General features: G+C 36.8%; 1 protein-coding gene across 4 annotated transcripts in view; it reads right to left on the reverse strand.

Moving 5' to 3' along the window:
* DMD (dystrophin) overlaps positions 1-14,619 on the reverse strand; it is a 2,430,848-nt gene that overhangs the window by 1,490,469 nt on the left and 925,760 nt on the right. For all 4 annotated transcript variants that reach the window (XM_045298663.1, XM_045298661.1, XM_045298660.1 and 1 more), the window contains 2 exons: positions 1,153-1,263; positions 598-771 (listed from right to left, as the gene is read on the reverse strand). In XM_045298663.1, the coding sequence (XP_045154598.1) occupies positions 598-771; positions 1,153-1,263 (285 nt within the window). The remainder of the gene's footprint in view (positions 1-597; positions 772-1,152; positions 1,264-14,619) is intronic.

The following is a 14,619-nucleotide window of genomic DNA, read 5'->3' on the forward strand; positions in this document are numbered from 1 at the left end:
TTTAAACCCCACAGCGAATTCACTGGAGAAAGAAAAGACTATCTGCCACCATAAATATTTAGAAAGCTTCAGGAAAACTATATAGGGTCTCTATGAGTAGGAATTGAGTCCAGAACAGGAAAACTAGAGATCTCTCTACACAGTCATGTTAATTTTGCTAATAAAGTTAAAATGATTATCATAGCTGTCTGAAAACAAGTTTCTAAATTTTGAATGATGAACAAATTTTAAAAATATTGCATAGTCCCACTTATAAAAAATACCTAGAATGGGCACAAGCATAGAAGGGGAAAAAAGTACATTACTGGTACCCAGGTGGCTGGAGGAAGGGAAAACGGGGAGACTGTACTAAAGGACTACTCCTTTTGGTTTTGTTTTTTCCCTTTGATGAAAATTTTTTGGGAAAAAAAAGAAAATTTTTGGAAATCGATAGTGGTGATAGTTGGACAACTTAATGAGCATATGCTATACACTTTAAAATGACACTTTTTGTTATGCATCTTTTACCACCACAAGTTACAAAAAGGGGGGAATTAAAGAATATTTTAAAAAAGAAAGCCAAAGGGTAATTTCATCATTGTTCCCAGAAATACATACCACACAGTGGTTCAACTGTGACTGCACGACCTCCTGTTCCACACTCTTTGTTTCTAAAGCAGGCAAGTGCATCTTCACTTCATCTAATATCATCTTGCTTTCCTGCAGACGCTGTTCAAAATTGGCTGGCTTCTGGAAGAGTCGAAACTTCATGGAAACCTCTTGCAGTTTTTTCTGTAAAGAAGACATTGCTTTTATCCAGCATTCCAAGGCATGTCATACTTTTAATAGATTATCATTTATTCCTGAAGAAGAAAATAGCTTTTTTAAAAGTTGTCATATTTCCCCTGATTTGTTCAGTAAAAATGGATACATGCTTTTGAAAGATGAATTTATTAATGTACCATAATGTGATACAAAATAAAAGGGTATTTATTAACCTATTTAATCCTGAAGATATAGAACACATTTAAAAGTCTGCATTGATTACATATTCTTACAGTTTACAAACCATGCCCTTAATCTCAATTGTGCTAATAGTAAAGTTACTGCAGACTAGAGTATATTTTAGTGTCCAAATAATTGGAGTCTCTTAGTTGATTCAATAAGATATACCTGTGCAACATCGATTTGCGATAGGACCCTTTGGGCAGCCTCCTTTCCCTGGTTATGTTTCTTCATTTCTTCTAAACTGATCTCATGACTTGTCAAATCCGATTGGATTTTCTGTTGGAAAGACAGCACTATTACTCAGCATGTTTCGAGAGTGGCTGCAAAGAACAACACACTCACTTTCCAAAACGAGAGGACTCCAGATACACTCTGAAACCACTGCAACAGAGAAGCCTTCCTTCAAATGACAAGACTTTGCACTGAAAGGGAATGAGCAAAAATGATATGAAGGATTCCTTTCATGTGAAAATTATTATGCAAAAAATGAAAACTCTGAACCAATGACAATAACCAAATAATTCATTGGTCGTGTTCAATGGGAAATATCAAATTATAATGAAAATGCAAAGAGAAATTTCTACTTTGCTACTCTTTCCTTTCTTTTGGAAGATACACGCACAGCAGACCAACGAGAAGATATTAATTTTCATAAATAACTAAATACTGTAGAGACAGTACACAAAGATAAAGTTGTATGTGGACCATGACCCTTAATAGTTATCTTTTAGCCAAGTCATTCCATTGATGTGTCAGGGTAAGAACACTCAGGGTCTAGAATAGGCAAGTTGAATGCCTCAATTGGCATTGCATAAATAATAACAGAGATTTAACTACTATGCACAGAGATTCCTTTTCTAACTTTAAATAATTATAAAATACATTTTAAAAAACTTTCTATATGGAGAAAAAATATTAAGTGCCAACACATGTCGCTATTTAACTCACTAATGGCTGATCTAGTTGTAGGAGTGGCTCAAATCCTGCACTTTGTTTCATATTCATTTCAGTTGGTTCACTGTCAGTTTCACTCAGATTTAGCTAGTGATAAGATAGCTTTAATTTTCGTTAATCGAGTCATTGTCAGATTATTTTAAATGAGTAAGAAATTAACTAACTTATATGCATATCTAGGTTTATTGCAGCAATTTCTATAGCAGCAAAAACATGGAAAGAACCCCAAACTCCAAGTATAGAGGAATGAATAAGCAAGCTCGGGTACATTCATGCTATGGAATAATATGCATCAATAGAAAACAATGACCACTCTCTTATGCACCGCAAGGCATGGACAACACTCGAGAACATTATGCTTAGCAAACTCAATCAATCTTATGAATATAAATATTTAATATAAAAATATTTAATATCATCCTTGTTATAATAAAAAACAACAAAGAAGAAATGTGGTTTGCACACGAATAGATAGCACGTTGATGACTACAAGGAGGCCAGGGACAGTGGGGCAAACAGGAGCGGAGAAGGGAAGAACCACATAGATGGGGAGTTTAATAAGATAGTGTTGTCGCTTTCATTCTTTGAGATGCCGGGGTAAATCTATACAGTATGTTTCTTTGAAAGCAAACAGCAACATGTCCCTCTGGCTTCCTTTTCCTTCTAATCTAAAGAGTGGTCTGAAAAAAGGGGGGGGGAGGAAACGTAAACTTGAAATGGATTTGGAGTCTTTAGTGACAAGTTCATCTCAAACAAATGAAAAAACAAAACCAAAAAGACAGAGTGACTCAATTAAGCCACAGTTTTCATAAATATTATAAAGAAAAACTATTTGTTAAATGCATATGGATTTTGCTGTTGCTAGGTGCTATCCATTGGGGTTCTGGCTCACAGCAACTTCCTGTTTAATATAATTAAACCGTACCTATCCTTGGCATCACAGTGATCCCAATGATGGCTGCTATGCTTGAACCTACTACTGGAGCCAAACTATCGATGCATATTAGGGTTACAAAACTGAAACCAATTGAATTGAATTCTGATACACTTGCTCAGAAAATAGCACCAATTTTACTTAACAGGAAGCACTGAACTGAATAGTAAGATTAAGGGTTATTCCTCATTATTCCTGCTGGCCTGTTCATTAGCAGCCAAGCACTTTAATCCGTTCATCATTAGAGATCCTTGCACCAAGGTTTATCCATCAGAATCTCAGCAAGCTTTTGTTGTTGTTTTCAGGTTATTGAGTCGGTTCTGCCCCGCAGTGACCCTAAGCACCACAGAGTAAAACACTGCCCAGTTGGCAGCCACCCTTCCACCTGTTTCTTTGCTGAAGCCCCTCGTTGCAGCTATTGTAGTAATCCATCTCCCTGAAGGCCTTCCTCTTTTTTCACAGTCCCTATACTTTACTGAACATAATGTCCTTCTCCATGGACCCGTCTCTCCTGACAACTTGTAAGATGAAGCCTCACCATCCTTGCCTCTAAGGAACACTCTGGCCGTATTTTTTCCAAGGTTGATTTGTTTGTCTCGCCTGCGTCATTTGCTATTTTGCCCACAGATCTCACTCAGAACAATAGCACTGCTTAAAGAAAGAGTACTCAAATGTGGCAAGGCCTGGAACTGTGTCTGTCATGTATGTTACAAATATTGTTTTTACGAAGTCCCTAGCTTTCAGGGTTGACAGGGGAAAAGCAGAGAGAGAATAAAGAAGGGGTAACTTCTAGTTATCTGAGGTAGATTATCTTTTCCACAGAGGGCTGTAACGATCGTCCCCATTCCAATGTTCCCCTTAGTCTTCTTACATCAAGAAGTAGAAATTATGTATTCACCTTTTGGGGGCGTATATAGACCCTTTGACTGTATTAACTAATACAACATGGTAAAGGGGATATTCAGCTACTTCTAGGAAAAATAAACTAACTGGTGCTTGAGCTTCTATTTCTGACAAGCTGGAACAGTTTCGTGAGATGTTCCCTTTCAAAACCCTCTCATCATTTTCTGAGAAACCTCAGTCTCACTGAAAAGCCATCATTAAGGACTTAGTCAACCATCTCCAGTGAGTTTTCAGGTGCCAGCCAGCATCAACCGCCAGTCATCTGAAAAAGCGATCCTGGATGTCTAGCTGAGGTGCGCTTTCAAATCACCATAGTCCCAGCAAACGATTTGTTGTAATCCCAGAAGCAGTCACCAGAAAGAAACGCTCAGAGCTAGTGTTAATAATGCTAAACTGCTAGAAGCAACAATTGAAATATAGGGTGCAGGCTCTCGCTGAGTCCAAACTTTTTTCTTACGCATGGATTCCTTGAGCCATCATCATATCCTTAAGAAAATCGATCCTCTTCCATTTTTGTTTTTGTTCTAGCTGATTCCATTTTTGTGGCTGTTGCCTGCACTCAAGTAACGGTCAAACGCATGTGTACAAAATGGGAATAGTAAAAATAAAAGCATTTCTAGTTGCAGGTACAAGAGAAATACACTGAATCGCACGAAGAACTTACAACAGTTAAAAGAAATAATTAAAGAATGAGTATAGTAATGGAGAAATATGAATAGAATTGTGGGCAAGGATCAGATGTTAAATAACCTCATGTCCTAAGTGAATGGAATGTAGTGTTTTCGCTGTAAGCATAACTTTGAAATTATAAATTAAATTGAATCACATATAATAATCAAAGATAATCACAGTTGTACTGCTAGTATTTACCTAATACTTGATGATGTTTATACTTAGGGAAAGTGTCTATAAATTCAATTATTCTTTAAAATGCATTTCTTTTCATTCATCACTGTGATTATCCATATGAGGGACTTCAGAAAGTTCCTGAGAAAATTCCACTATCTTTTCATTTAATGTTTCCATGAACCTTTTGAAATCCTGTGGTGTGTGTGTATTCAAAGAAGCAAATACTGTACTTGTAAAACATGGGTCATTTATCTCAGTGCATTTTACACAAGAGAAGGGCAGTTGGCACAGGATCCTGGAGGCTGCAGAAAAGAAGAGTACCACAAAGCAGAGGAAAGAAGCAGTCAAGGAGAAGGATAATCATGAACGGGTCACTTAAATCAAGTGATGTGATCGTTTGAAGACTGAGAGAAAGGTCAACCATGTCGATTTTGAGACAGGCCAAATGCAATAAGCATGAACAAAGGTACATTAACTAGAACAAATATGTCCCCTGGGGAGGTGAAGGACCAAGTAATACTTGTTCAGAAGGTTTGGCCATTTAGAAATCAGTGCAAAGCATTAGAGGGTACTTGAAAAATACAAGTTCCTATCAGGTTGTTGGAGAAGCCGCTGAAAGTTGGAACTCCACAATTGTCAGAAAGGTCACCGTGACTGAAATCATTAACATGGAAAAATGATGCTTGTAGATCATACGGACCTTAAATTTCACCATCATTTCTAGGCAGCCTGGCTAGAAAAAAATCCCATAGCTGAGTACTTTCTATTGTGATTAGACATCAACATTTCTTTATGAATTAAGTGACCCACTGCCATTGAGTCCATCTGGACTCATAGTGACCCTACAGGGCATAGTAGAATGACCTCTGTGGGAGAACAGAAAGCCTCATCTTCTCCCCTTGAGGAGGCTGGTGGGTTCCAACTCGTGACATCGTGGCCAGCAGTCCAATGCCTAACACACAGTGCCATGGGGACTCCTGCTGAATCCAGTAAATTCCATTTCAAACAGGCTAAGTGGGAACAGGTATATTTTGTGAACTATGAGTAAATGTGCTGCACCAAAGAAGTCAGAAGATTTTGGATATCTTCAGATACCTGTGTGAAAGAGTCTCTAGGTAGCCTAGATGGTTAAGTGTCCAACTACTCATCGATAGGTCGGCGGTTTGAACTCCTGCAGGTCAGGCCTGGGGACCTGCAAGCTAAATATGACAGCCTTGAAAACTACACGAAGCACCGTTTTCCTGAGTAGACATCCATTCAACATTAAACCTAACCCCCCGCCGTTGAGTGCATTTCGAATCAGGTTGCCGCTGCTGTTGTTAGCTGCCATGGAGACTGTTGTGACTCAGAGCGACCCTATGTAACACAGAAGGAAACACCGCCTGGTCCTGTGCCACCCTCGTAATTGTTCTCGACAGTCACTGTGTCTGTGGCTCCAGCTTGTCCAAGGTCTTCCTCTTTTTCACTGGCATGCTACAGTGGGAGTAGATTACCTCATCTTTCTCTAGCCGGGCCGTTTGAAGCACTAACCTTTCGTTAGTAGTTCAGTGCTTACCCAACAGCGCTAACCTAATACGACCAGGATAACAACATGTTGTGTTGCACAATTTATACCACACAGTAGAATTGGGGGGAAACGACCTAATATAATTAATGCATATATTTTTGATCAGAAACAATTCATTATTAAAATTGTGAAATGAAATTAAAGGCAGAGTTCCTATCACGCTTATTATGGAAAGGTGCTAAAACGTGGCGCAGTTCTATTTTCCCCCCATCTTTTCTTTTTTTTTATCTACCATCTTTTCAAGTGATTTTTTTCTATTCTTACATTCAAAGGAGAAACAATATTTAGTTTGTACTTAAAATTGCTTTTCCCATCTATTTTAATTAACCTCGTCATAATCTTATTCTGGCACTGTGTAATTAAAAATTGCTTATCTTTAACTTGCAGATTTATTGTGAAATATATTAGTGTGTTTAAATAAGCATCACTATAATTTGGAGTCAACTCAAAGACAACTAACAACAACCTGGAAACTTTCAGGCAAAATGGGAAACCTCCCATTTAAAACTTTCTTCTAATAAAAGCTATATTACATTGTCTTTTTTAAAATTGTGTAAGAAGATGATAAAATGAAATAATATTGTCAAAGGAACCTTTGAGAATGGGAGGTTTAATCCCAGGGAAATGACTTCCACAATTGACTGCAGGATTTGTAAAAACTGCTAAAAATCTGAAGGGTCCACAATTAGAGTTCTATTTTCACCCAACATATGGATCTACCAGGAATTGCGAGATAAGCTTAGTTTTGGAAACCCCAACCTAAAACTTCATCTTAACAAATTGTCAGTCTTACTTCTGACACAAATCAGAAACTACTAATAAAGCGAGAGGATGTCGGAAATTGAGGCTTCTGGATGATTCTCCATTTCGTCTGTAATAGAAGTTCACAATTCAGTATCTTTCAGAATCACTAGATTTTTTTTTTCATAAAAGTGAGATACTATAAGGCAAATTACCTGATCATGCTATTAAAACAGGATAACAATACAGTGATCATATTCATAACTAACAGCTATATTAAAAAAATTAAAGACAACACCAATGGAAAGGGAAATAATCATTTTGCCAGGAAGGTGGTAAAGGACACATCATGAAACTAAAAATCAATCAAGTATCAATGACATTTCCAATATAGCACTTTACAATTAACAGAGAAGAGATTTACCTCATCAAATTTATCATGATTTACCTCATAGGACTAGTATCATATATCAAATTAATGACAGGAAATGGCAAGCAAAATTAAGCTGTAGCTGTCTAAAATATTTAATGGAATAAAGGAAACATTCTATCAAGGAACTGGTGTGGCTTCTGTGATATCAAAGAACAAAACATGATTCTTGGCAAGTAACTGAAATTATTTCTGAAGGAAAATATTAAAAGGTGTGATGATGACAGGATTAACAGGAGAAAAAAAGGTAAAACCATTAGGTGTAACAGATGGTAATATTCAAATGTAATCTCAAGGAGAGGAAATGGGCAGACACAAAAGCATACTTAAAAATTAAAGAACCTGCACAAAAGGATCTGGGACTGTGTGTGTGTGTGTGTGTGATGTGGTGAACATGGGAAAAGGTACATAATTATAATAATAGACACAACTTTTAAAAATAGACGGCTTTATAATATATAAAACAAATTCTTGATTTCTCATTAGTATAGAAAACACATTAGCATGTGTTTATGAAAATAATATTCTTGTTAGATAAATTACAAATTATATTGTGTGTAAATTAAATTTTTTCAGAGGGAGAAGTTTTAGGTTTTATTCACTTGACCATAGTTCCTTGTCAGGAATGTGTGAGACGTATTGGAGACTTCAGTTATCGTTTATTAAGGAAACATTTCATGTATATGTGTTTGTCTGTGAATGTGCTAGACACATTTCAATAAAACTCATGATCTGTTCACATGTTCTCTTTATATATAATTACTTAAGTTATATACCTCAAACAGTTGTTTTAATGATTAATAAAAATAGAGTTGTTTGGATATTATCAGCCATTGACAAGATATAGTTCTTGAAAAGTATGCAATATCGAGAAGTTAGAATATGTATTTGCTCTTACTCAATCATTTTCATGTGAAAAATTTCCAGTATCTGTACCATAAATTACTTTACAGGCATCGCCAGAGCCTTAGTAATGACATTACAATGATTTTATTATTTTAGGATCCATCAGATAGTCCTTGATGATGATACTAAGGATGTTTGGACAACATCCTTAAGGTCCATCTTTCTCCTCTACTCTCCTGTGAACACCTAGCAGGACCATTTTGGACTTGTCTCTATCTTTTTAAATTTACTTCATCGAGCACAGTGCCTGGCACGTAAATGAATAAACTTAAGAATATATACATAAATACCTTCTCAGCACCTGATAGATGACAAGTACTGTTCTGAGCTCTGAGACTTCAGGCTCTCACTCACACCTGACCTTTGGTAGGTAGGATGGTATGAACAAAGTAAACAACAAAAAAGACAATGACCATATCAACAAGAACATTTCAAAGTGTAATAAATGTCAAAGGGAAAATAAAGCAGATAAATTGAGACTAATGTTATCCGGAGTGTATGTAAGATTAAGAATATCTCTGTGACATAGATTTGAATAAATATCCATTTGTTTAAGGAAAACGGGTTGAATTTAAATTACCTCAAAATATTCACCATATCTCAAGAGTTTACATATATAAGATACTTCCTGTTTTATTTTATATTTAAACGTCACAGATAGAGTGACACCACTGGTTACTACAATCTAATTTGGATGCTTAAGTTGTAAACTTCTCTGTTTGAAATATGAAATTTATCCATTTTAAAAATCATTATACATCTTCTAGAGACACGATGCTTTGACAATGCACCATTGAGTCCCACCCAACCCAGCAGACACCACACACAGCCAAACAGAACTTTGTCCTGCCCGGAGTGATGCCCATGATTTGTTGCAGACAGAGCAACAGTCTGAGCCATTGAGGTTTTCATTGGCTGGTTTTTAGAAGTAGATCAGCAGGTCCTTCTTCCCAGTCTGTCTTAGCATGAAAGTTCTATGAAAATCTGTGCAGCATTATAACACCATGCAAGCCCCCCACCCCCACCCCAGGTCAAAGGAGGAGTGGCTGATTCTGAATCTTAGCAACCTTACAGTAAACAGTAGTTACGTCTCTATAGGGTTCCTGAGGCTGTAATCCTTTAAGGAAATGGATTTAAAAAACTTTCTCCCACAGAGCAGTTGGTAGGTTCATGCAGTAGACCTTCCAATTAGCGACTGAATGTTTAACCACAATATTTCAATGTTAGAATTGATTCAAAATCAACTGAATTGGGTTTGGAATAACTTGCAAAGAAAAAAAAATCACAAGTGTTATTTCTGTTATAGCTGTATTTGGTTTTAATAATGTAACTCAAATCTCTGGAATAGTTATCGATTTTATTCTTCTATTGTCAAATTATTTCATTATCACATAAATCCTGAACACATTTCAGTATGTGTGCTTATACCATCTGATTCATAAATCAGGGAAGTAAGCTATAAAATTTATTTTGAGTTGTTTGGCAATCAAATGTGCCTATTTACATTGTAAAAGTCTTTCTTTTATTCCCTAATGAAACCACAAACTTAATCTAATAGAACAAAACCTGTGTTTAAGTACTTTTATCACAATCCATACATCCATCCATTGTGTCAAGCACATTTGTACATTTGTTGCCATCATCATTCTCTAAACGTTTGCTTTCTACATGAGCTCTTGGTTTCAGCTCCTCATTTTTCCCCTCCCTCTCAACTCCCTCCTCCTCCCTCATGAACCCTTGATACTTTTTATACATTATTATTATTTGGTCGAGGTACTTATTTTTTAAGCAATTCATTTTGAACTTCTGAAAGGCTTACATGTAAATATAGCCAAATGCATTTAAAGTGAGTTATATGATTTGGGTTTCATATATATAAAACCCAAATCCAAAATCACTACCATAGCATCCATTCTGGCCCTATATGGCAAAGGAGAACTGCCTTGGAGGGTTTCTGAGACTGGTCAATCTTTATGAGATCAGAAAACCTCATTGTTCTTCAGAGCTATTGGAAGTTTTGAACAGCTGACTTTGCAGTTAGCAGCCCTATATATGATGCAGTATGCCACGCGGACTCTTTTCATATATAGAGGAAAGCCTCAATTCTGCAGTAAGCTTCAATGAACCATTTTCTGTTGAGAAAACAAAGAAAGCTATCTCTTTTTTGATTACTAGACCCTTGAGTTTAGGAAGCACTGGTGGCACAGCAGGGTAAGTGGCCTGTCTGAGGAGGGGTGGCCTTGTGATTCCAGCAGCATCTGCATGATAGAAAGATGGGGCAGTCTGCTTCTGTAGAGATTTTCAGCAGGGATGAAAGCTGGTCTGCAGTACACTTTGTGACATGCAAGAATCCCAGCTTGATGAGTGGAATATGGACACACATTTCAATTTGGGGAGTTCCTTCGTGGTGCCCAAGCCCTGCTGGTGTTGTTGCAACTAATTGGACTGCTAACTGCAAGATCCATCATGCATAACCATCAGCAGTTTCTCAGAAGAAAGGTGGAGCTTTCTACTCCTATAAATAGCCTCGGAAACTCATAGAGGCAGTCTAGCCTCTCTCATTGGGTCGCCATGGGACAAAAGTGACTCAAAGGCAGTGGGTTTGAATCTTTGATGGTGCCGTTCAACTCTCAACCACTAACTTATAAGCTGTTAGTCCAAACATACTCAAAGTTAGCCTTCTGAAGAAAGGTTTCAGTGAGCTGTGTTTGGAAAGGCCACAGCTCTGAAAACACGGAGTAAGGTTCGATTGTGAAGATGGTTTTATTTGTCTTTGGTTCATCTATTTCATATTATGAGGCCCTGTTATGACATTTCATTCTCCTATAGAGTGATGTATTTTATTTGTCCTATTTATGCCTATAAATCTGTTGTGTGAAACAGGAGGCTGTAAAAGATGAGATGATGAATTTGCAATAGAAGGCCATAGAATGGTTCAGCTATTACAATCACTGCTAGGCAAGCTCACTGCTTCTTGTTGTAATGTAAGTAACAGGGTCGTGTTCTGCTCTGCACAATGTGCATCATCCACAAGTAATGGTACCGGGCATTCCATTAGGGGGCACATATTGAACTGTCCTTCCATATTAGACCTTCAAAATAGGAAAATTCTGAAAAGGAGGAGAAAGTGCAGGTTGAAGTACTTTCTTAATTTTAAGGATAACAGCTATTTTAATGGCTATTTAAGCATAGTTATTGCTGACTCAAAAAATGATAGAGGGTCTACTCCAGCCAATTGTCATATTAACATATGAATTAGATGAATTAGAAAAACGAATATATCTACGAAGAAAAGCAAAGCCAAGTTCCATCTTAAGCATCCTTATTAAAAATTCTATTTCAGTTAATTCATGAAGTACTTTTCAGCTCTGTTTTCTACTTTCCCTCATTCCTATAAGAAAGAAAGGCGGTCATAACAGGAGATAAGGGGATTTCCACCCACTGAAATCCCGACACTTACCATGGGAAGGAAAGAATCTTTATAACAGAATTCTGAAAAATTTAAGGATTAAAAAAAAGACTAGAGTCATTATCAATATCAATAATTTTCTACATTAGTGCTTAACCTTGGATGCAAATTGGTATAATTAGGGCAACTTCAAATAATTCTGAAGCACACATCAACTACAGAGATTCTAATACATTCAGTCTTGCAGAGAGCCTGGGTACTCGAATTATTGCTACAATCTCTATGCAGAAAACCCAAATCTCTCCCTGCTTCCCTATGCTCCTCTAGAACAGGGGTCCTCAAACTTTTTAAACAGGGTGCCAGTTCACTGTCCCTCAAACACATTGGAGGGCCAGACTATAGTTTAAAAAAAAAAACTATGAACAAATTCCTATGCACACTGAACATATCTTATTTTGAAGTAAAAAAACAAACAGGGCAAAAACACCCGGCAGGCCAGATAAATGTCCTCAGCAGGCTGCATGCAGCCCACGGGCTGTAGTTTGAGGACGCCTGCTCTAGAATTAAGGAATGAACAATTATATTTCACCATGTTTTCCTTTGCAGTTATATCTCGATGGATTTATTCTTAAAATGGATTTATTCAAAAAAGCACCTGCATTGACATTTACATTTTTCAGCATACTATTTGGGAAGTAGTTTATAAGTTTCTGCTATTTGGATTGAGATATTTTACTATCACCAGAAGACTTTTTTCCCCATTTGTTTAATTCTGCTTAAATGAGTAAGATACCATCTTAACTTCATACTTAGTAATTTAAAAAAAAACCTCCTTAAATGGGCTGGCACTGGAAAGTTGATAATTTCCTAATGCATTTTAGATTTGGGTTTGGGATGGTTCTGAGTTTTCTCAATAAAAGACTCACCGATCAAGGTATTCACAGATGTCCTTATATATAGCTTTACTTTCTAAAAGGCTGAGCTTTATTTTTGTCTGCTGAAGTCACTAACTTAATTTTTGCACCCCCAATTCCATTCAGAACCAGAAGGCTCAGTTTTCTAATCCTGACCATAATTGATCCAGCAACATGCTGAGGCAGGGTGACTTTCTTTTATAATCTATGCAGGTAGAATTTCAAAGACCATTTGTGAGCTATATCCACTTGGAGGGCTTCACAAGTTCATGGGTGAAACTAATGAAAATATAATGGAGTTCCCCATGAACTTGGTAACTGACATTGGTTCAATTCAAACTCATAGACTACAGAGCACAACTGCTCCTTTACATTCTCAGACTAAATCCTTTGGAAGTAGACATTTGGTGGGTTTAAACCACTGACCTCCCGTCAGCAGTCCAATGATTCAATCATTACGCTGACAGAAAATCTTATAGCCTAAATATTGCCTTCTTTGAGAAAGTTGAGGCTCTAAAACAGCAGTTCTCAACCTTTGGGTCACGTCCACTTTGGGGGTCAAACGACCCTTTCACAGGGGTCGCCTGATTCATAACAGTAACAAAATTACAGTTATGAAGTAGCAATGAAAATAATTTTATAGTTGGGGGGGGCCCACAACATGAGGAATTGTATTAAAGGGTCACGGCATTAGGAAGGTTGAGAATCACTGCTCTAAAACAACCCTAAAAGGCAAAAACGGGGGAATCTGTGAACAGATTTAAATTTAGAAGCAGAGGCACGAGGATACCACACGGTGGAGGCAGACATCCACAAATCTATGTGGCCAGCATTTAAGAGAGAATCAGAGCAAGTACTTAGAGGAATACCAAACAAGGTAGTGTCTGCTTTTGTCCTGTGTCTTAGGAAGAACTAGAACAGATGCTAAAGTTCAGAGAAAGGAAAGCAGAGCTCACTACTCTCTTCATTAGTAGTGAATTTTTCCCCAAATGTAAATAAATCTATTCTACTTTATATTCACATAAAACATTAAACTTCACACCATAAAAGATGTCATTTGGGTAGTGTTAGGGGGAATTTTTTTCTAACCCAGGGTGCTTGAATTATTTCACATACAACCACTTTACTCTATTTGCTTCTTTCAAAGGAATTTCAAACTGAGCTTAGGGAAAGATAAGTATTGACGTAAATCCACATCCTTGATAACTATGTTTCAGAAAGCATTTCACTGTTATTATCTTAAAATAAAATATTAGAGAAGAATGCTTCAATAGCTTTGGGGTGGCTTGTGCTTCCTAACACATCTTACCACCAGGGGAAGTCAATGCCAAGAGTTATCTTGAAAATACAGGTGTAACCAAAAGTACACACACACAAATAGATTTCAATTGGTTAGTACTGACTCTAAAATCTCTTCCTTCAAGCACATTTCAAACTTCTTATTTTACACGTGCTTTTTGCAAGTACTTTCCAATGAGGCGAGTTAATTTATTTCTATACTATACATACCTTCGTTACTTGTTAACACCCAAAGATTGATACCTTATACAATAATATGCTAGTGTATTGCATTAAGCTTAGATAATCCAGGATTTGTGCCTAAATAAAAGAAAACACATTGCTCAACGCCAGGACCTTTTTAACTAAACATAATGGATATAGTTTTCTAAAAGCTCCCACTGAAAAAAGAATAGTGTCTGCTTATAAATTTGTTACTCATGGTTTCATTTTATAATCCTGAAAAATTAACTTTTTATGTTGCCTACACCTCTTTAGGCAACATAAAGAGATAATTTAGGTAAGTTAGCGAACATCTCTAACTTTTTTTGTCAGAAAATCAGATCTTTGTTTTTGTTTTTACTTCAAGCACTCTTCCTAGATCATGCGACTTAAAAAAATAAAAATCAGTCTACTCTATTTTAAGCTGGTCCTCATGTAGTTTTCCTCATTTCAGTAATAATATCCTAATTCTCACATGCATTTGAGTCACCTTTCTGACTCAAACTTATACAGTCTTGGGCATCA

This window comes from Echinops telfairi, unplaced genomic scaffold, assembly GCF_000313985.2.
Source record: "Echinops telfairi isolate 266 unplaced genomic scaffold, ASM31398v2 ScPeMD7_7436;HRSCAF=8474, whole genome shotgun sequence".
NCBI classification, from domain to species: Eukaryota; Metazoa; Chordata; class Mammalia; order Afrosoricida; family Tenrecidae; genus Echinops; species Echinops telfairi.